The 21,960-nt window shown below is 40.1% G+C and overlaps 1 protein-coding gene across 2 annotated transcripts in view; it reads right to left on the minus strand.

Moving 5' to 3' along the window:
- The window catches only part of LOC117403078 (MAM domain-containing glycosylphosphatidylinositol anchor protein 1), a 193,418-nt gene that overhangs the window by 106,917 nt on the left and 64,541 nt on the right, over positions 1 to 21,960 (minus strand). For both annotated transcript variants that reach the window (XM_034004980.3, XM_034004979.3), the window contains exon 4: positions 20,176 to 20,350. In XM_034004980.3, coding sequence (XP_033860871.3) covers positions 20,176 to 20,350 — 175 coding nt within the window. The remainder of the gene's footprint in view (positions 1 to 20,175; positions 20,351 to 21,960) is intronic.

Genomic DNA, 21,960 nt, shown 5'->3' on the forward strand with positions numbered 1-21,960 from the left:
GAATGGTTGATCTATGCAGCTGACTGCAATTAACTCAGCATGTTTATATTTTAAATATTTTGCAAGTGTTGTAATATGGAAATAGCATGCTGCAGCTCCCATGCTCAGTGTTAGTGAAGTCTGATCTGACAGCATGTAACACAAACTGCTCTATGATTTATTTTTTACTGCAATCAAGTAAGTGGCAGTACATTTCATTTTTAATTCCCTTCATTTTTTTTCTCAGCAGTACACTTCCTAATTACACTCCCAATTATTTCTGTGGGTTCTGCTTTCACGTTTATTAAAATGGTCAGTTTGAGAAATAAACTTTGTTTTCCCTGCAACAGCTGACCCTGCTTTAGTACAAAACTCACGATACATTACATTTTTTCATTATGGTAACAGTACTCTTTGGCCGTGCCTGTTCTTTGGCTGAAGAGATGGTATCAGCTCATGACAGTAAACGATGTAACTAAATCGATTATATCTGGGATGCAAGATGCAACAGAGACCAAACTTCATTTAGGCATTATACGATTTGACTGGCGAAAGATAATGTTGGTTTATTGGAAACATTTTTCAGCTTGGTACGATAACATTTTCACTTCCGTTTTTGTTTAATTATTGAGTTTTTTGCTGCATTTCAGCCCTTCATTAATTATTTTCTATATTTAAGTTTCCAGGGCATTTTGTTAATGGCACGTGTGCCACCCAAAAACCTTAAGTGTATTTTAATTTTTTGTTGTTCGTGTTCTATATTTCTTAAATGCAACAGTTCATTTTAAGCTACATTAATACACAACAGTAGCCTACTCACACATGTTTGGTCACCCTGTTGCAAAACACTGAGGTTCCAGTATTCAGCTGTTGTTAATACAGTAGGCACTTGCAAGCATTTGTATTCATATCAAATTGTTACCGTCCTTCTTGCTCTTCAGTTTATTAAAACATGTGATATGTTTATTTATATATATATATATATATATATATATATATATATATATATATATATATAGTAAGAAAGTGTAGTCCGGGGAGAACACAGGACTACACCTCCCAGAAGGACATGGGCTGAAAAGCCCTAATTTAATTGTTAATTATTGTTAATTATCACCTGCACCTGGCTATCATTGTAAACTGGAGCCAGGTGCAGGGTATTTAAGGAGAGTAGTCAGTCTGCTCAGGGCTGCTGTGCAAAAAAGCTCGCTTGATTGTGTGCTCGTATCAAGAAAGAGGGGGAAAAAAGTACTGTGTGTAGTGTTTATTATTCTTTAAAAATGGTGTGTTTTTGTTGTGTCTGTTTTAACAGGAAACAGCTTAGCTTACCTGTTTTTAGTTAGGTTCCTGGTTTGTTTAGTTAGTACTCGAGGAGATCTAGGTGTTTTGTTTTTGATTAATTTTTTGTAAAAATTAAAGTGCACGGAAGAGTTTTTTCCTTCAAATCCTGTGTATTGGGGTCATGTATGGAGGGGAAAATACGAGCGAGTCTCTGGTTTACAATATATATATAGCCTACACATACCAATGTTATGTTGCATTAATACTTGCTTTTAAAAGGGACAGGCCGCATTTTTGTGTCTATCCCTGTAAAAACCGTTGTCAAAAACGTTTTTGTTGTCATATTTGCAACCATTTCGGTCGCAGTCTGAAGCTCTGCATCATAATTTCTAATTGCTCTGTGATTGAGTGGAACAAACAGATTGATACATTACCATGGTGTGATTCGTTACTGCCGGTGTGTTCCAGTTACAAGCATGTCTCTACCATTGCACTAGACCACACTGCCTTCATCCCAGTCCCTCAACTCTAACCACTAGATAACACTGCATCCCTCGCAAGTCACTCAGCTGTAACCACTGCCTGCTTCCCAGTCCTTCCACAATATCTCCCTTCCAGTCCCTCAGCTCTAATCATCAGACAACACTGTCTCCCTCCATCGCAGTCCCTCTACTCATATTAGCACAGCTCGGTGAAGGTGAGGAAAGGTGAAGGTGTCTATGTAATGGGAAGCTAAATGTTTCCTTGGATGCCAATTTCATTTCCACTTGGGATACGTGAGATTTACAAATAACTATACCGTACTTTAGTCTGCATTGTTTTGACAAGTAATCATTATGGGCTGTGGAATACAACTTTTAGCCGATGCCCAGCTTTTCCGATGCCAGTTTATTTTTGTCTGTATAATTGTGAATTTGACAGTTTACCAGTGCTCTCTCAAAGAAAACAACACTGTGGCTGCTAACTGCTGTTGTCTCCTGCACTCCTCACATTGCACACACACACACACACACACACAGGTATGTATCATTACGTGGATGTTGCAATATTTTGTGTTTCATGTTTGATTAATATGTTTTAAAGAATGATCATGATCATTAATTAATTTGAGAGGATAATAAAAACAATGAGCTGTTAAATTAATACATTATTGGGCCCAGACATTATTTTTTTTCACAATTGTAGCATGAAACCACATGAAAACTGACGGCCCAAATAGTTGCAAAGGCTAAACTGTAAAAATAAGTCTTTAAAGCAATCCAAGACCCTAATTCATTCCAGAATATAGATTTTAAAACATTTCTAGGATTATTTATGCTATGCACCATCATTTTGGACCAACAAGAAGCTCAGTACAGATATATCTGATCTTTAAAAAGGAAACAGTGTCAGAATGCTGGAGGCATTGCCAGTGAAGAGTGAGGATGCGGTGCAGATGCATCATGTTCTCCGACTAACTGCACTAATCCTAAACGAACACACTGCACTTGTTAGTATTTACATTCTGGACTATTAGCTCTTCTTAATCTTGGCCTGCAGTCTAAGGTTTAAGTGAAATGCAATGCAAATCTCCCTGAACTTCTCACTGCTGACAGATTTGAAATAAATGAGAGGTCTGTGCGTGAGAACAGATTTCTTCTCATGGAGTGCTGTGTTCTTCCACAAGGGTGTTCATTCTCTCCTAGTGTGAGATCATCAAGGATTTCATCAGACAAGACTACAAACCAGAAACAGAAACAATCTGAAGAACAGGACAAGGCTGAGTCTGACCATGCAAACCCCCATACCTACTTTTTTGATTATTTATTGTAATTTGTTAATGTGAGTAACTTCTCCATTTCTTTGCCCTCTCTGAACCTCATACACACAACGCTACAGACTCTTACACTTGCCATCAGCAAGCTCAGAGATAGGCATGTGAACTCATTCTGAGCCTCAATTACTGAAGCTCTCTACAAGTCCCTCTCACTTTCTTCCCTATCCTTTCTTCTAGCATATCAGTCATCGCAACAGGATTGAATGACTCCTTTCTTCAAATCAAATAAAAGGAGTGCTGGGTCCCACTGAATCAGTACAGGACCTGAACTGCTCCCTCCAGTCCTGGGCAGGTTTGAGGCATGGGGAACTGTTCCCTCCCTCACCCCTAAATGGAAGGCTGCTTCTCTAGGCATGGAGGCTTGAGGCTCAACTGCTCCATCCATATCCTGCTATGAGAAAGGGGTGGTTCATGCTTAATGCATGGACTGGTACAGAATCGGTGACTATCTGGTAACTTGACTTCACAAAAACAGGACTGAGTGTACAGCGTGTTAATATCTGCTTTGCTTCAGGTCTATCACTTGGATCTGCAAATCCTTTATTCAGGTTTGTTGTATTCTGCTGAAATGAAATCCTTATACGAACAATAATATTCAGTGATCCTAATAGTTCCCTGTAAGCTCAGTGAGTAGTTATTGTATATTATATTCAAGCGATTTAGTTCAGGTTATATTGTATATATTTTACCCTCATTTTTCCAGGAATCAAGAGAACATGTTTTTTTTGTTTTTTTTTGCATAACCTACACGTTTTATTCACTTTAGATAAATATGGACTTTTCTCCTCTTTCTGACAGCAGTTATTTATATACAGGATGATTAGAAAGTAAATTTACCACATCAACACATGGTAACCAGCTTTCAAGTTAAGAATGCTTTTTAAATATAGGAACATCTTTACCTTGGCATTCACAAGATGTTTAATACAGTTTCTGGAAGACCTGAGAAATGTGTGATTAGACCCCTGATTGTAAAGAATACCAGCTGTATTGTGATGACAGTACAGTCATAATCAGGAGGAAACTTCATAGCCAAACCCATTCACATTGACTTTATAAAGACTGCTCTCAGAGCAGTGTCTTTGGTAAGACTGGCAAAGACAGAATGTTAACTTGTGCTGGAGTTTGTCCAGGGCCTCGGAGTTAAGAAGATTGCTCCTCTGAATGAATTATGTAGTGGGACAACAGCAATAGAACCCTGGGGCATTATCATCGGGTAGTTGACCATGTCAGGAAGGTAAGAGCCTGAACCACAGGAGAGTGTGCTACTGTACAGACAAGGTCAACAGCTATCAAGGTAGTTCCCAAAACTGGTAAATATTGGACTTATTGTAATTATAAACATTTGAAATCTCTAATATACAGATTTATTTCCCTTTTCAATGTACTTTTCTTCCATTTCACTTTTTTAAAGCTAGACGTTCAATCTGAATGTACTACGGTCATCTACTGCATGGTAGTGCCCCACAGTGGAGCTTCCTGACCTGTGGATGAAAGCTCTCAAGATTCTAAATACATTTAATACCTCAGCTGAAAAAGGGCACCTCCTACAGCACAGTATTCTATAAAACAATGCAGCGCATGGGGTTCTGGGTGAACTCTGTCGCAGCGCGCCCCCTACTGACAGCACTAGCAGCACTTCATACGCAGCGACACCTGGTACAGTCGGCGCCGCCTAATCGGGATACTGAATCGGGATTTCTACTTAAATGGGATACAACTCGGAGATGGTTCTTCCCAATGCTCGTTTAATTGGGATGGCACTTCATTTAACTAGGATATAGCATTTTCAAATGATGAACGGAGATCGCTTTTCAGAGCAAGACAGGTTCGCGTAGCACAGTGCAGTGAGTATGTGATTACTCTGTGACTTGTGTAAATTGCGTAAACTACGTTGAACTCTTGAAGGAGCTGGAGTCTGCTGTGGTTTCTCAGGCTGCTTTGGCAAAGAAAGTTGACGTGTCAATATCGCTGGTGCCTTGTCTTGTGATAAGATGTGATTTCATTATTTTTAATTTCATGTAGAAATAAAAAAAACAGTGATTCATTTTGTTTAGGAATACCATAATTGTATTCATAATGCAATGTGATTTCATTCTTTTTCATTAAGAAACAAAGTGTGAATAATATTGTCTCAAATGCCTCTTGTTTAATTGCGACAGCTGCTTAGTGGGGATATTTTTACTTCTCCTGAGGCGTCCCGATAAAGGGGAGCTGACTGCATCTACTGTACTGGAGATCTCCCATCCAAGTACTGACCAGGTCCAATTCTGCTTTGCTTCTGAGATCTGACAGAGGCAAGCCTGCAAAATTAAAAAAATAAAGCAAAAAATCTATTAACAGAAAAAAAAAAAGTTTAGAAAAACTAAGCCTGGTAATGTTTGATCTATGCATATAGAGGCCGATTTTTGACTTGTTTAGATTCAGGCAAAAATACAAATTGATTACCTGAAATGACATGGTAGGAAATGTCAATATGAGTTTTGATTAAGGTTACACAAACTGAACTGAGTGCAGGATTGATTATGCAGATGTTTTGTGTAAAATAGACTCTTCTGCTGAGTTATCTAGACTTGATCCCGGATATACAGTAATACAGCAGATCTACTAGAACTATAATGGATCGTCTTTATAGAGCAGCTCACTGTGAAACAGTATCCGTAGACAGGCAAGAGTGCCACTGTTTGAATCTGCACAGGGCACTTTGCTATAGTGGACTCGTACATTTACTTTGATCAAAATGTTATTGTTCTTTTAATGCACAAATCTAGATTTTCAAAATAAATTAAACATTCTCATAGAACCAATTGCAATACAGTATCATAATGTGCTTGCAAATGGACTGTGCTTTTGAATGATACCATCCATTTGTTAAAAAGCAAGCTCACACTTCAGATTGCTGTTCCATGCCTGTGTCTCCTCATAAATCAAGCAAAAAGAAGCTGGTCCCAGTCCTACAAACAGAAGCAGTATTTGTCAGAGCACCCTTCGAAGGGTACGAAGGCAACCTTTTATAACGATAATACTATGTTTTAGGCGTTCCAAAATTAGACATTTGAACAAATTCCTAATCTAGCATTTTTAATGTACCAAAGAAAATACTCCAAATAAAATTGTGTTTGAAGGGAAGCTTAGTTAGTCTTGAATGTGCATTAGCCAATTCTCACACTACCAACAAATACATGATAATTGGCCCCTCTGACTTGCTCTTAATGATAACAGACAAGTACATTTAAACAGAACCTCAAATACAATTACAGAATGTAATGTGAATGATAAATGACTAATCCTCTTCATATTATGCTTTGTATGTGTTTTATTGACAGTGCTTTTTACAGATCATGAAGATGTCAATATTAATCAAAAAAGAAAATGTCTTGGCGAACATGAACCAAATACCTTGGGGAATGCCCTTGCACTGTCCTGTCAAGAAGCAAGAGTGAATATCAGCATTGCTATAATTGTCCGCCAATGTGAGGAGTGCACTGACAGCGTCTTGTAACTGATTATAAATTAAGTATTGTTTGCGCTGCGTGCCTTGATTTGTGTTAACTGCCAGTGTGCCCTGCTGGGCTCTCTTGAAAACAAGATAATCAGAAGAGCTTCTCCTGGGAAAAGAATAATTCCACATCTACTGATTGATTTCAATTTGTCTTAGCTGAAGAAGAAAAATCTCCTTTACATTAAAACATCTAAATTAGAAGAGTGTCCTGGAAAGCTACTCTGCTGTTATGAGTAAAACAAGCCCTGTGGTGCATATTTACACAACTAGATACATGGAAATCCAAACAGGACACAAGCCCTGTGACTAATGAAGCCTTCTTAAAGATACAATACCAGCCAGGCTACTTCCACACCCCAAAGCAGAGTCCTGCGCGGGTCAGATTTTTGTGATCCGCTTCCGACCCGGACCCGCTACTACAGGACTCGACCCGAACCCACATCCGGGTCTTCATACCCGTGACCCGACCCAACCCGCTTTAATAAGACCTGCAACCTGACCCAAACCTGCAAGTTTTTATCCTTTACCTTCTGCCTGCATCGACTGATGCTTTCACATTCACACACAGATATCTACCATTCTCCACAGTTAATACAATAGGCTATACAGCGTGGTGGCTCGCTCTAGTGGTCTGGATATATTTTAACATATTAACTATCTCTACTTACTTTACTACAAAATACCTGTCTATTCCTTTCGTGCCACCAGCTGAAAGGGAGCTACACCTGTGCTTTCAATGTTTTATGGCTGTCGTACAGAAAAACAAGGAATCTAGTGACATGTTCATTATTTTCATTTGCTAGGATTCAAAAAGAATTCCACACTTCTGATTGACCTCTTACACTATTATCCACTGCATGATATAAACCCTGCGTTATCTTTTGTTTCTTCTCGTCCACATACATTTTTAATATCACCAAGTAGACGTAATAAAAGTATCTTGTCATGTATCAAACAAGCAGCAAAACAAACTAAGTCAGCCGACTCCTCCCTAATCACCTCCTGCTTTAGTGCTGGAAATACTGGTACATTTACCTTCTAATACATTATTTGGGAAAGGGTTTCAGATGAGTATGCTGAAAAGACAGAAAACATTTTTGGTGATTCAAATTAAGATCGGAGCCTGACTTGAAAATTACATTTTCTGACCCGCACCCGAACTGCATACTGCGAAAAAGTTCACATTCTGACCTGAACACGCTTTGCGGGTCACCCCCGGGCACCCGTGGGTAATGGATCCAATGCACGACGCTACCCCAAAGTGCAAGAGCAAAGTAAAAAGCACGAATATCAAACCTGCATTTAAAAGTTAGTATTGTTGTGATAATGTGTTTATATATGTAATGTGCCAGAAGGTAATTATGTTTTTGTACTCTTACTTATGCTTTTGCTTGACTCTCGGATACTTGAATAAATCTAGACATCTGTGCTTTTTACTATGCTCTCATCTGTTGATGTCTCCATGGTTGCTGTAGTTCCATTTCATACACTACAGAAAGCAAAAGCTGTAGTGTATTGTGACATAGCCTACAGCAACAGAGTGATCTGATCGGTTGTAAAGCTTGTGTATATTATGAGATATAACAAGAAGAAAACGAACATTTAAATTCATGTTTGATATTGGTGCTCTTTACTTATTATACGTTGTCACAGGATTTATAAACAATCAGATTACTCTGTTGCAGTAGATTATGCATTACTGTTGAAACTTGGAAAAATCTATCTATCATTCTATTTATAGCAACTATGGAGACTACGGTAGAAAGTGAGCCAGGACAAAGTGAAATGAAATTCGTGTTTCTCAGAGTAAAAAGCAAAAGTTAATTCAAGGAAGAGCAAAACACAACCTTGTTTTAAGATATTTTTTTTCTTAAAGTAAATAGATGGACAGCAATCTTCAAGTCATGCCACAAATTCTCGATTGGATTTAGGTCGGGCATCAAGAACATTTACCTTTTTGTTTCTTAGCCACTCCAGTGTAGCTTTGGCTGTGTGCTTTGGGTCGTTGTCATGCTGAATGGTGAACTTCCCAGTTTCAGCTTTCTTGCAGAGGGCAGCAGGTTTTCCTCAAGGACTTTCTATACTTTGCTCCATTCATTTTACCTTCTATCCTGACAAGTGCCCCAGTCCCTGCCGATGAGAAACATCCCCATAACATGATGCTGCCACCACCATGCTTCACAGTAGGGATGGTGTTCTTTGGGTGATGTGCAGTGTTGGGTTTGCGCCAAACATAATGCTTTGCATTTAGGCCAAAAAGTTCAATTTTAGTTTTGTCATACCACAAATCTTTTTGCCACATAGCTACAGAATCTGGTGAGTGTTTTTTTTCATACTTCAAATGGGATTCAAGGTGGGCTTTCTTGAGTAATGGCTTCCTTCTTGCCACCCTACCATACAGGCCAGATTTGTGGAGTGCTTGGGATATTGTTGTCACATGCACACTTTAACCAGTCTTGGCCTTAAAAGCCTGTAGCTCTTGCAAAGTTGCCATTGGCCTCTTGGTAGCCTCTCTGATCAGTCTCCTTCTTGCTCGGTCATCCAGTTTGGAGGGACGGCCTGATCTAGGTAGTGCCATACACCTTCCACTTCTTAATAATCGTCTTGACCGTGCTCCAAGGGATATTCAAGGCCTTTGATATTTTTTTATACCCATCCCGATCTGTGCCTTTCAACAACTTTGTCCCGGAGTTCTTTTGAAAGCGCCTTGGTGCTCATGGTTGAGTCTTTGCTTTGAAATGCACTACACAACAGAGGGAACCTACAGGGACTGCTAAATTTATCCTGAAATCATGTAAATCACTACAATTTAACACAGGTGGAGGCAACTTAACTTGGAGTGTGATTTTGAAGGCGATTGGATACACCTGAGCTAATTTAGGATTGCTATTACATGGGGGGTGGACACTTATCCAACCAAGCTATTTCAGTTTTTATTTTTAATTAATTTTCTACAAATTTCTAGAACATTTTTTTCACTTGGAAGTTGTGGGTTAGGATGTGTAGATAAATTAATATATATATTATATATAAATGTATTTTAATTCCAGGCTATAAGGCAACAAAAGTTGAAAATTTTGAAAGGGGGTGTAGACTTTCTATAGGCACTGTATACAGCGTCCTGAAAAAAGCATTTGACCACCCATTATTATTATTAATTTCTTAGCAGATGCCCTTATCCAGGGCAACTTACAATTGTTACAAGATACAGCATTATTTTGACATACAATTACAATATTTTTTACACATTCTTTTTTACATACAATTACCCAGTTATACAGCTGGGTTTTTACTGGAACAATCTAGGTAAAGTACCTTGCTCAAGGGTACAGCAGCAGTGTCCCCCACCTGGGATTGAACCCACAACCCTCCGGTCAAGAGTCCAGAGCCCTAACCACTACTCTACACTGCTGCCCGTGATTATTATGCAATACACCACATCTAGTGTTGCTGATTTGCAAATATCAGATGGTTGCAGATATAAAAGCCACAGCTGAAATCTTGAGGGTGAGAGCTGACTTGGAACAAGGTGTGACAGTTGGGAGCTACTGTATATAAGGTAGATCAGTGAGCTGACCAGAAACATCCCAAGCTGCCAGATTCGACCCTCCTAAGAGCACCTCTACCAGAGGGAGTACTAAACTGGATTGTCAGACAGGTGCACTGAGCAAAGAATGGAGATGAATTATGCAGTGGAGGGAACATCCTGACAGCTTTCCAGTGTCATCCATGCTAGCCCTACAAAGTACCAAATGTGTATGGTTGCATAGAGGTCCAACACTTTTTCCAGGACACTGTATGTGCCTTATATTAAATGTATACATTAAAATATAACGCAAATGGTTTTCTGTGTTGTTTATTGTTTCGCATATGAATCTGTAACAGCAACTGCCTATTTAAAGTTTCTGGAAATAGACATCTGGACAAAGTCATAGCACTTTACAACAGTAAGTTTGTTTAGTAATTCTGCTGTTTTCCCAATGGTATTTACCATAGTTTGCCATGGTAAACTATGGTAATGCTTACCTATGGTTAGTGTTCCGCGTTTCCGGGTTATTCCGAATGTTACCAAAAAATTACAGGATTTATTTTTTTTTTTTTTTAACTGGACGTCGGTTTTTACTAATTTATACCCAATTTGTGTCTGTTATTCAATATTATCCTGGTACTATTTTCTAGGAAATGCACAATAATTTGATTAAAATGCTGTTTTAATAAGCAGACCTACACTGTATCCTAGGATGTTTAGACGTCAGAAGGTCAAATAACGTTCAGCTGTGGTTCTCTGTCACTTCACAAACACACTCTCACCAGATTATGTTGGCCAATCAAAGTCTGATTATTGTGGCAATTGCTGGACGTAGTAACTACTAGCTTGATCAAAAACTAAATTCAAATACTTAGGCTTAAAATACTTTGTGGATGAGAAGATTCTGCTTCATCATACATACCAGGGACATTAAACTTAATCAGAAACCAGAACTGCTACACATCATATTCCACATGTAAAGTGTGTATACTGAGATTTTTTTCCAACCAATTTTTAGAGATGTTTCAAATAAAAACTATTTTTACCGATTTTATCCCTATTTTAATATTTGTAAAATAAACTCCGAAAAATTCCCGGATTTTTTTTATTTATTTTTTTTTTAAGATAAAAACTGAAAACGTGGAACACTACTTATGGTGTACCGTGTTTCCACTGTGCTTTATTACTGTACACTTTGCTATGGTTTTTACTATGGGAACCTTTTATATGGTATAGTACTTCTTCCAGTTACTCAAACAAGCTTGGGAAAAGCACCATACACAAGTGTAAATGCAAACACTGATCCTTAAAGGGTATTGTGGCAGTGTGCCCCGCCCATGTGTGTGTTTTGTGTTATGTGTTGCGTGTGGTGTGTTAATGTTGGTGTATAGGTTTTGTTGCACAGGATATAAATGGATCTGTGAGCACGGGATTGCACAAATTAGTTCTCGTGCTGGGATTCAAGTGAATAATTCATTGGTAATTCAATCCCGCCACAACAGTATATATATATATAGAGGCACGTTTTACTCACTCGGGGTTGTGTGTTCAGGGCGAAAGAATGGGAGAGAGTGAGGAGGTAAAAGCAATAATAATAATAAAAATAAATAACAGCTGCTACGAGTGCTGGAAGCACCAGCACCGTGCTTGTTTTATGTTTAGTGTTCGTCCCTGTTTGTTAGTGTCTGTTCATTTTGTTTGTTTATTTATTTTGGCCTCAAGTGTTGTGTTCTGTTTTGTTCAAGCTTTTATTTTCTGTGTGTTATTAAAACACTGAGCGCCGCAGTGTCTCAGTTTCACCCACCAGTACTGCCTGTCTGTGTGTTTCTTTCTGGCCTGACGTCACCCCTACAGCCAGCCTGTTCACAGGTATATAAGGATCTTTTTATTTTATTGTGTTACATGTTCCCATGTGTTGCTACAACTGTTTGCGTAAGGTGTGGGTATTGTTTAATTTTTTTTTTTTAGATTTCAACCACTTTTTTATACTTTTAAATTGTATTCCCTGCCTCAAGATGGCTTTACCGGCATGGACCTCTCAGAACTACATTTCCCATCATCATCCTGCTCAAATATGTAACTGAGATGGATTTACCAGTGAGCAGGAGGATGATAGGAAATGTAGTTCTGAGAGGTCCGTGCAGGTACATGTGAAGCCATCTTGAGGCAGGGAATGCAATTTAATTTTTTTTAAAAAAAGTGGTCAAAATGTAAAAAGAAAAAATACTTTACTTAAACAGTTGTAGCAACATATGGGAACATGAAACAATACAATAAAAAGGTCCTTATATACCCTTTAAGGACCATAAGATTTGAGGAAGGATGGATGGTTTCTGAGATTTTGATCGTGCTTGTCTGAGGATAAATGATTCAAACTGTTCAAAAGCACAAAATTGTTTCATTAATGTGTTTTTTTTTTAGCAGCTGAATCTTCAAACAGTCATACGTGTACATTTTTAAAGTGGCTGAGGATATTAAACCAAAGTAGATAAATCTTTTGTGAATCAAATTGCTTTTTTACTGCATAAACACAGATAGCCGGATTAATGGGACCAGGCTTAGCTTGTACAGGTCTTGTGTAGAGGCTGTGTACAAAAGGATTTCCTCTGCAGTATTAATCTGATAGCATATTTGTAGTTGGGTTTATAGTCCCAGGAGACTTTAATACAAAGGAGAATGTGTGTAGTTGTATAACTCCGGCTAGTGATTTTCAAGAGGTACAAATACTGGTGTTAATAAACAAAATCTATTTAACATTGAACCAAAAAAAAAAAAAAGATGTTGGTGCAGGTCTTTTCTTAAGAAGCAAATGTTTGTTATTTTTACTTAAACTACATTAATCAACAACTAATTATCAGATTGAAACTAATGAATAGCTGTAGGAATCCATTCAAACAGCCTTGCAGGTTCTTTGGTTTTTTTTTACATTCGAACAAAACAAGAGGGTTCTACGGTATTCTGGAGAACCTTAGTTCATTTGGCTTTCAAGAAATTACATTCACTAGTTCATGTCAATAAAGTACTATATACACAGTTTCATGAAAATTCTTAATGACAAGCTGTGGCAGGGTAAAGACAGGTAAAAGTGAAATCTGGCCTTCAGAGAGGTGGAGGCACTAAAGGGAGCTACTCGCATGACCTCACCAGCATGCTTTAAGCATTGGATCCGGTTGTGGCCACCATCTTGGGAAGGTCGGAAGCACAGGTGTTTCAGGTCACGCTAAAATCGCAACCGGGTTCGGTCACATGCACAACCGAATATGGCTCTTTAATGATTTCGTCACTGACACTCACTTCCTTAGAGATGGTTGCTACCTGGTTCCAAACAACATGGCTCTCTCAATACAAGTGTTGAAAGAACAGATCCAGTCAGTGGAAGGGAGGATGGTAGATAATTCGACCCCTCTCATGTATCCATATTAAGCCATAAGGAATCAGTTGTTGTATCGGGTATCCCGAGCATCATTCACAGGGCAGGTTGTATATCAGTTACTGGTTCCACAGTCTTTTCGGACAGAGATGCTCAGACTGGCCCATGGCATTCCGTATGCCGGGCACCTAGGCCACAAAAAGACTGAGGAAAGGATCCTAGCCAAATTTGATTGGCTTGAGATCTATGGGGATATACTGAAATATGTGGCATCATGTTCGAAATGCCAATTAACAGCCGCAAAAGGAAAAGGACAGACTTAGGGTATCAGTTAATTTTAGTTATTGTGGACTAAGCGACTTGTTACCCTGAAGCTGTTCCTATGCGCAGTATTATTGCACAGGCCCTGGCAGACGAACTTGTAAAAATGTTTTCTTGCTTGGGCATATCGAAAAATATACTCACTGACCAAGGTACTTCGTTTATGTCAGAGTGCATTTAGCAAATGTGCAAGTGTGGTAGGGCGAGAGCCCTGCCGAGGCACAGGGTTGTATATGTGGAAAGTATTGGGTGGCAGGGACAGAGTTAAAATCCTCCCTGCATACACACGTGGGAATGTGGCTGGAGCCGTCAATTGCATACATGTTTAAATAATTAAGGCTCTATCCAGAGGTGTGTAAATAAGGTGATCACATGTGGTGAAAGGGTTAGCGTGTTAGAGGTAATGTTTGTGTTAGAGGTATGTGGTGAGTGTTTTTTGTGGTCGTGCTGTGCTGTTTGTCCTGTGTTATTTACTCCTTGAGTGTTTTGTATAGTCCTTTTGTTTTGGCCCTTGTTGTTTTGGCCCACCGGTTATTTTGTTAATGCGCCGGTGTTCTGTCTTGTGTTTGTTTATTCTTATAATTTATTAAATACGCACATCAGCACTTCACTCTCAGTACTGTGTCCATGCTTTTCCTGGTCTGACGTCATCCCCAAGCCATCTTGTTCACAGCAAGTTGCTCAAAATACACTCTATTAGAACGTCGGTGTACCACCCGCAGACGGACGGTTTGGTACAGCATTTTAATAAGACCCTAAAACAGATGCTGAGCCGCTTAGTAGAAAGAGATAAAGAATTGGGTTTAAATGTTTCCCTTCCTTCTTTTTGCTGTAAGAGATACCCCAATCCTCCACCGGCTTCTCCCCATTTGAGTTGCTCTATGGGAGACAGCCAAGGGGTATTCTGGATTTGGTGAAAGAAGGGAGGGAATCAAATCAAAATCGAGCTTGCAATGTTGTAAGATACGTGTTCAAATTGCCTGGAATTGGTCAGCCAATTGGTGCAGGAAAATGTACAAGTGTCCCAACAGGCTGAAGAGTGGAGTTATAACCAAAACGCTTGAATTCGGTCATTCCAACTGGGCGACTGGGTGTTACTGCTTCTCCCCACGTCAGAATAGAAACTATTCGCCAAATGGCAGGGGCCCTTTGAGATGATCCAAAAAATTGGAACTGTAAATTATGAAGTTCGGCAGCTGGGGCGACGCCAGGCTAAGCAAATTTATCATATCAATCTGTTAAAAGCAGAGAGAGAGAGAGAGAGAGAGAGAGAGAGAGAGAGAGAGAGAGAGAGAGAGAGAGAGAGAGAGAGAGAGAGAGAGAGAGAGAGAGAGAGAGAGAGAGAGAGAGAGAGAGAGAGAGAGAGAGAGAGAGAGAGAGAGAGAGAGAGAGAGAGAGAGAGAGAGAGAGAGATTGTTCATCTTCTCTCTCCCCTCGGAGGCTGATTTGGGTCCCTGTACATCCACTGAGCAGCAAATAGGCATCCCGATGGGGAGGGAATCTAAACTGTGGGCAGAAAAGAGATCTCAAAATGTTAATAAACTAATTTGCTGATGGTTTTTCAAAGGAACCTGGTAGAACAAATTTAATCAAACATGCAATAAATCACAAAACCAGATGTGAGGGTGAGAGAAAGAGCGTGTCGGGTACGAGAACGACAGAAAGGTATCATAAAGAGGGAGGTGGAGGCTATGTTAGAGCTTGGAGTGATCGAGCTATCACGGAGCGAGTGGTACAGTCCGGTGGTGATAACCAAACCAGATGGCGCGATTTGCTTCTGTGTCAATTTTAGGAAGGTTAATTCTCAGTCTAAGTTCAACGCATACCCCATGCTCGTGATCAGTTCCTTTGTTGTGGTTAATGGGAGTAAACGAGGATGGAGAAAACAGAGAGTGAATTGTTTGTTGTAAATAACTGTGTGTCATTGTCTTTGCCAGATGGCTATTATACATATCTGGGAGCTGCCGCTTCAAGCCAGCCATAAGCCCGGACTTCACTGCACCTGTACATAAGTAAGCACCACTGAATCAAGCACCGCACCTGCACCTAGAGCATGCACTGTCCGGAGACGTGTCGGTTTCTGTGTTGTGTATCTGTGTTTTGTGTATTATTATTTTGGGACTGTAACCCCTTGGTTTATACGCTGGCAATACCCATAGTTGGGTAAAGCCAGCATTTATTGTTATATGGTCAAGGAGAGTGGAAACAGAAAATGAAAAGAACTTGAACTGTGAACTTTGTGTTTTGTCATTGTCTGGAACACCTGCATCACCCTTTCACTGAGCACTGCAAACCACACGTTCACAGTGCGCCTTTGGAAAAGAGGAAGCAAATTATTTAGGATATGTCTTGGGAAGGGGGATAGTGCGTCCTATTATAAATAAAGTACAAGCACTGTTTGATGTCCCCATTCCCAAGACAAAGCATCAGGTCAGGTCAGTATTAGGATTAGCAGAGTATTACAGGCGGTTTATTCCTGATCGCGTCGATGGCAGCCCCCCTTACTGACCTGACCAAGAAAAGTGCAACAGACTGTCAGGGGGACTTCGATATGTTAAAAAATGTTTGACCCGGGCCCCTGCATAAGCCCAGATTTCTCAAAGCCTTTTATCTTACAGACTGACGCATCGGAAGTGGGTCTGGGAGGTGGAGGAGAAGGAGCATGACGCAATTTCTATCAGCCGGAAGCTGTTGCCCAGAGAGAAACATTACGCGAGCAGTGGACAATATTATCTCGGACCTTCACTGTGGTAACAGACCATGCCCCTCTCAGATGGCTTAACACCATGAAAGATAACAATGCCCGGGTGACACGATGGTACCTGTCAATGCAACCCTCATTTCGGGCAAGAACACCAGCCAGGTAAGCTGAATGCTAACGCAGACTTATCTCGAGAGGAGGGGGGGGCAGGTGGGTACCACTGTGGAGGGGGGGGAAGGGTGAAGACAGGTAAAAGGAGTGAAATCTGGCCTCCCGACAGGTGGAGGCACTAAAGGGAGCTACTCCCGTGACCTCACCAAGATGGAGCATGTCTTAACCATAGGGGCTGGTTGTGACGGTCATCTTGGGAAGGTCAGAAGCACAGGTGTTTCAGGTCACACATATATAACACAAGCGGGTTTGGTCACACGCATAACCTGGGCCTGGGGTACATAAGGGGCACTGTGTTGAGTAGCGGGAGTTCCCTGACAGGGGACAGGGTTTTGGACGGGTGCTGGAAACACGTAGAGAGCTGATGGCGTTGTGTTCTTTTCTCTGGATACACTGGAACGTACAGGGTCGAGAAGAGGAGGTGGAGAGACGTAGACACCATGACCAGAGCGAGTAAACAAAGGACCAGCGGTGATAGACACCAAGACACCACAGAGCCAAGACAGACAGCCATGGTCTACCAAGACCAATAACATTGATTGTGAATAATACTCGTGTGACTTATTGTAAATACACTGTGTGAGTCACCCAAAACTCACACCCTCTCACACAAGCACTGAAACACTCCATTCTCACCTCTCCAGCACTGTGATTACCCTGCACCTTAATAATGTTCACCAGTCTAAACACTCCATTCTCAGCTCTCAAGCTTTGTCACCCTGCATCTCAATTATTTATAAGAGATACAACAACTTTTAACTTGAATAGTGCCTTTCATGACCAAGGCCATTCCAAAGCGTTTTAAAAAACTAACTTGGTCTCACAGAGCAAACCCAGATTCAAAGAATGAAGAGATAGAAGATGGGTAGGGCAGCAGTGGGTTTGAAATGTATGAAGGGGCTTGAACCTTGATGGCCTTGTAGGTTAAAAGCATAACTTTAAAATCAATTCTAGATTGTGCTGGAATCAAAAGAAGGAATGCCAAGCTTGGGGAGAGGTGCTGGTTTAAATGTGTTTTTTGAGCACTCGGGCTGCAGCATTTTGTACCAGCTGAAGTTTATTGAGGGAGCTGGAAGAAAGACCTGTAAAAAAAAAAAAAGGTAATTGCAATAATCGAGTCAAGAAGTTACGAATGTATGGACAGGATCTCAGAGTGGTTTTCATAGGGGCGAATGATAAAGAAACTCCTCATCTGCTTACTGGTGTTCTACTGCACTGTGTGCTTACAAAACATGGGCCCATCAGTTTCCCACCTCATGCCACCTTTAACACAATGCTTCACTGGACTCCGTCAGAAATGTTGTGTAAATAAACACAGTGGAGCGATGTTTATCTGGATGGCAATGATCTAAACTCACTGTTCTTAACTGCATAATAATGATGGGTTTAAGTTGATTAAATAATGAACATGAATATGTTATTTATTGAATACAACTGTAGTATCAAACATCCCTCCTGAAAACGTTTAGCAGCATGATAACTTTAATTCATTCCACTGAAGCACTAAAAATAACACAAGAGAGACAGCTGCTGCGGTTCACATTGAGGTGTTTACTAAACAAGCTGTCTTCCATGTTAGATTTTAGTGAGTCGCGTTAATATGTTTATTGTGGCTTAGGTGAGATTAATCAAATTAACATTTTATTAAATTATAACTAACAGATTTTATGAGCTACATCTTGTTATCAAGGGAGCTAGAAAACATTCCTGTCTGGAATTATGCCATTGATTTTAGCAGTAACTCACATATTAAGTGTCTCAAGCTATATTTTGATAACATTGTAATAATGCAATTATAACACATATACTTATGTATTTACAATGCAGCAAGATGCTTAATTACAAGATGAAAAATGGTGGGTGTTGCTAGCGTCTTTTATAATGACACTATGTACACATGGGGTTGGGTATTCACTATGTAACTACAAAGTAACTACACATGTAATTACAAGGTAATTACACTGCATCCAGAGACACTTAGATTGTTACCATTAAAGCATATATGTACTTTCCCTTTAACAGAGGCATTACAGCCACATTAGATTCAACAGAAAAACCTTAAAGGCAAAGTGGTTTTAGCCACAATATATCAGGTGCTTGCAGTGTACAGTGGTACATGTTCTATAGAGGTGTTCGTACACCTGTTTAATGAGTGCTTGTTTTTTTAGCTGAATTACCTTCAGCTCCATCTTGTGTGTATAATCACCTCTCCACTGCTGGGGAGCTGATAGTGTTTCACTACACAACAGTCTGTATATAGGGTATTGTGCATCAGGTCTCTGGACCAAGTCCATCTCAGCAGTAGATGTTTCGCTCCACCAAACCCCAGTTTGCAGCCCCACAGTTTTACAAGGCCAACCTGATTTTCAACTTTCAGCTTAGTTAAAAGTCCAAATCTTTTTAGTTCTGTTACTGTTTATAGATAGATAGATAGATAGATAGCTTGTCCTGAGAGCTGGAGAGTAAGGGAGAGAGGTAGAGAAATCCCACAGTAACCCAATAAAGCGAAATGGGCACTGCTAGACTCCTAAGATGTTCTAGTTGCAACCCAGGGCCTTATGTTACAAACAATGTATAAATATTGTAATCTGATGACTAGTTTGTTGCCTGCTGTGAGGTGTGAAAAGCAATTTAAATTTAAATAAGACGCCTATTGCACTGCAGTTTCACCCATTCCAGGTTTTACTACAAGCCACGGTGTTTAGGTAACAATTTCAGGTGTGTCTTATTAAGCACATAGTAAAACCAGGAATTGATCAAACTGTTCGATAGGGATCTTATTTACATCCCTGTTGATCTGTTTGCTTTCTCTTTGACTCAGGTGAAGCTCTTCCTGTCACAGCCCTATGAGTTTGAGGGAAGTATCTTCTCCTCAACCACTACCCGACCACACCTATTGTCCTTTGTATTTTAAAGGACTTTAACGTGTTATCAATAACCCTATAGTTCTGTATATAAAAGTATATAAAAAGTGCAGCTACCATGTGTCAGATTAAAATAAACAGTTCCCAGTTGAAAATAAAGGCTGGGCTGTTCGCGGTACACAAGGACTGTTAATGAGGAGTATTGCTCTAGACTTTCGTCTTGCATGCTGTACACGCACCCTAATAAACTGCAGCCAGTGCTAATGTCACACCCAGAGCAGCCGGGAGGTTGCAGGAAAATTGAACAAGCGTTTATTGTCACTTGTGGTTGAACTCACTCATTACTGCTGAAACTATTTATCCAGGCCTTAAAATTACTAGTCCCTGGGGGGCTTTCTAACATGATAGTTAGAAAGCAGTGCGGTGTCATCAACTGGTCACCAACTGGCCCCAGAGGGTCACACGGAGGGGGAGGGGGAGGGGGAGGGGAGGGGGGGGGGCTCACTAAGATAAGGGTTCAAGACTACCAGTAATAAACCTGAACCTGTACTTTTACTTCTCTCTTGTAGAACTGTGGGAGCACTACAGTGCCAGGGTTTGGCGGTTTTGGACTCTGGTTGTGTCTCTCAGTGTTGACTTACACTGAACATCTACTCGAATGGACTTGATGGCAGGCACCCCTATCCTGTTCTCGGCTTTACAGTAGTATCTGCCTCCCTGTATCCTCTGGATGTTCTGGATCTGCAGCGTCTCGTTGAAGATCGATGTCTCCTGGAACTTGTCTGAGGCGCTGCCCGCCGTCTTTGTCCAACGTATCTGAAACACACAAACACAACCATCCATCTATTTACAACCACAACAAAACAATCAGAACTAATGAATGGCCCAATACGGTCATTCAGTCTGTCAGTGCTTGTCCGGTTCCTAGTAGCTGATTGATGTAAAAACATCATCAAGCCAGGTCTTAAAGGATGACAATGATTCAGCTTTAACACCCATTCCATACCTTCACCACTCTCTGTGTAAAAACCTGTTTATCTCCACTTAATTTCCAACTGTGTTTCCTCCGGTCCTGGTTTCTGTGCTGCGCTTAAAGTATTCATGAGGGTTAATGTCTCAACTCATTTATGAGATTTTAAAGTATTCAATCTTGGTCTGCTCCCCCTGGGGTTGCTTTTTCAAAACTTTGGCAATCGGATTTTCTGCGTTTGATCTGGATTATATTGTGAAATTGGATTTTTCAAAACATCAAAATGCGATTGGATTACTGTGATCTGGATTTCGTTTTGGTAATCCGATCGCACTTTTAAATCACGATTTTTTCGGAATTTAAAGAGGCGATCAGGATTAATTTGATCCAAAATACCAGGATTATTGTGATTTTACTGCGGAGGTGGATTTAGCTTTTAAATGATCGTAGAACATCGATATGTTGTTTGACTTGTCATAGCAAACACACACTATATATCCAAATAGAGTGTTATAATATAATATTTACATATTTATTTAAGTTTTGTATCCATGCAAGCAAAAAGGAAAAAAACGTATTTAGTGGTAAACCTTCAATAAATTTTATTTTTTATTTTTTTATATACATGATGTTCAACATTGTATTTATTTTTGTGCTACGTAAAAATAAAGATGTGGGGGGAAATTACATATAGGAAGACGCAAATACTGTTTATAATTATGCAAATACTGTTTATCATTATGCAAATACTGTTTATCATTATGCCGTCGTTGGTGGTTTTGGCAGCACAGCACAGGAAAACTCAGGCAAAACAGCAAAACAAAAAAGAGTGACCTCTACTGGGTCTGAGCTGATGCAAACCATGGATCAGATCAAGTTAAGGTGGAACAATTTAAAGCAGAAAGCTACAAAAGACAACAGCCAGGCCAAATACCCCCAAATTGGCAATAAACCATATCGACATAGGGAGTTTACAGATCTGGTCCTAGACATCATTGGAGGACCACGATCGCAGTCACTGCACGGACTATCCTCAGAGTCAGAGCTGTATCAGAGATCCTGACGATGATTTCATTAATGAGCCCCCTTACAAGAAAGGCAGTTATAATGTAGATACTCCAGCCCCCATAGCTGAAGATTCATTAGCCAATATAAGACTTTAGTTCAAAAAGAGATGGGCACAAGCTGAAATGCACCTGGCAGAGGAGAACAGCAGGGGACAGCAGTGTGGAGTAGTGGTTAGGGCTCTGGACTCCTGACCGGAGGGTTGTGGGTTCAATCCCCAGTGGGGGACACTGCTGTTGTACCCTTGAGCAAGGTACTTTACCTAGATTGCTCCAGTAAAAACCCAACTGTATAAATGGGTAATTGTATGTAAAAATAATGTGATCTGTATAAAGTGAAATAATGTATAATCTTGTAATAATTGTAAGTCGCCCTGGATAAGGGCGTCTGC

This window comes from Acipenser ruthenus, chromosome 5, assembly GCF_902713425.1.
Source record: "Acipenser ruthenus chromosome 5, fAciRut3.2 maternal haplotype, whole genome shotgun sequence".
In the NCBI taxonomy this organism is placed as follows: domain Eukaryota; kingdom Metazoa; phylum Chordata; class Actinopteri; order Acipenseriformes; family Acipenseridae; genus Acipenser; species Acipenser ruthenus.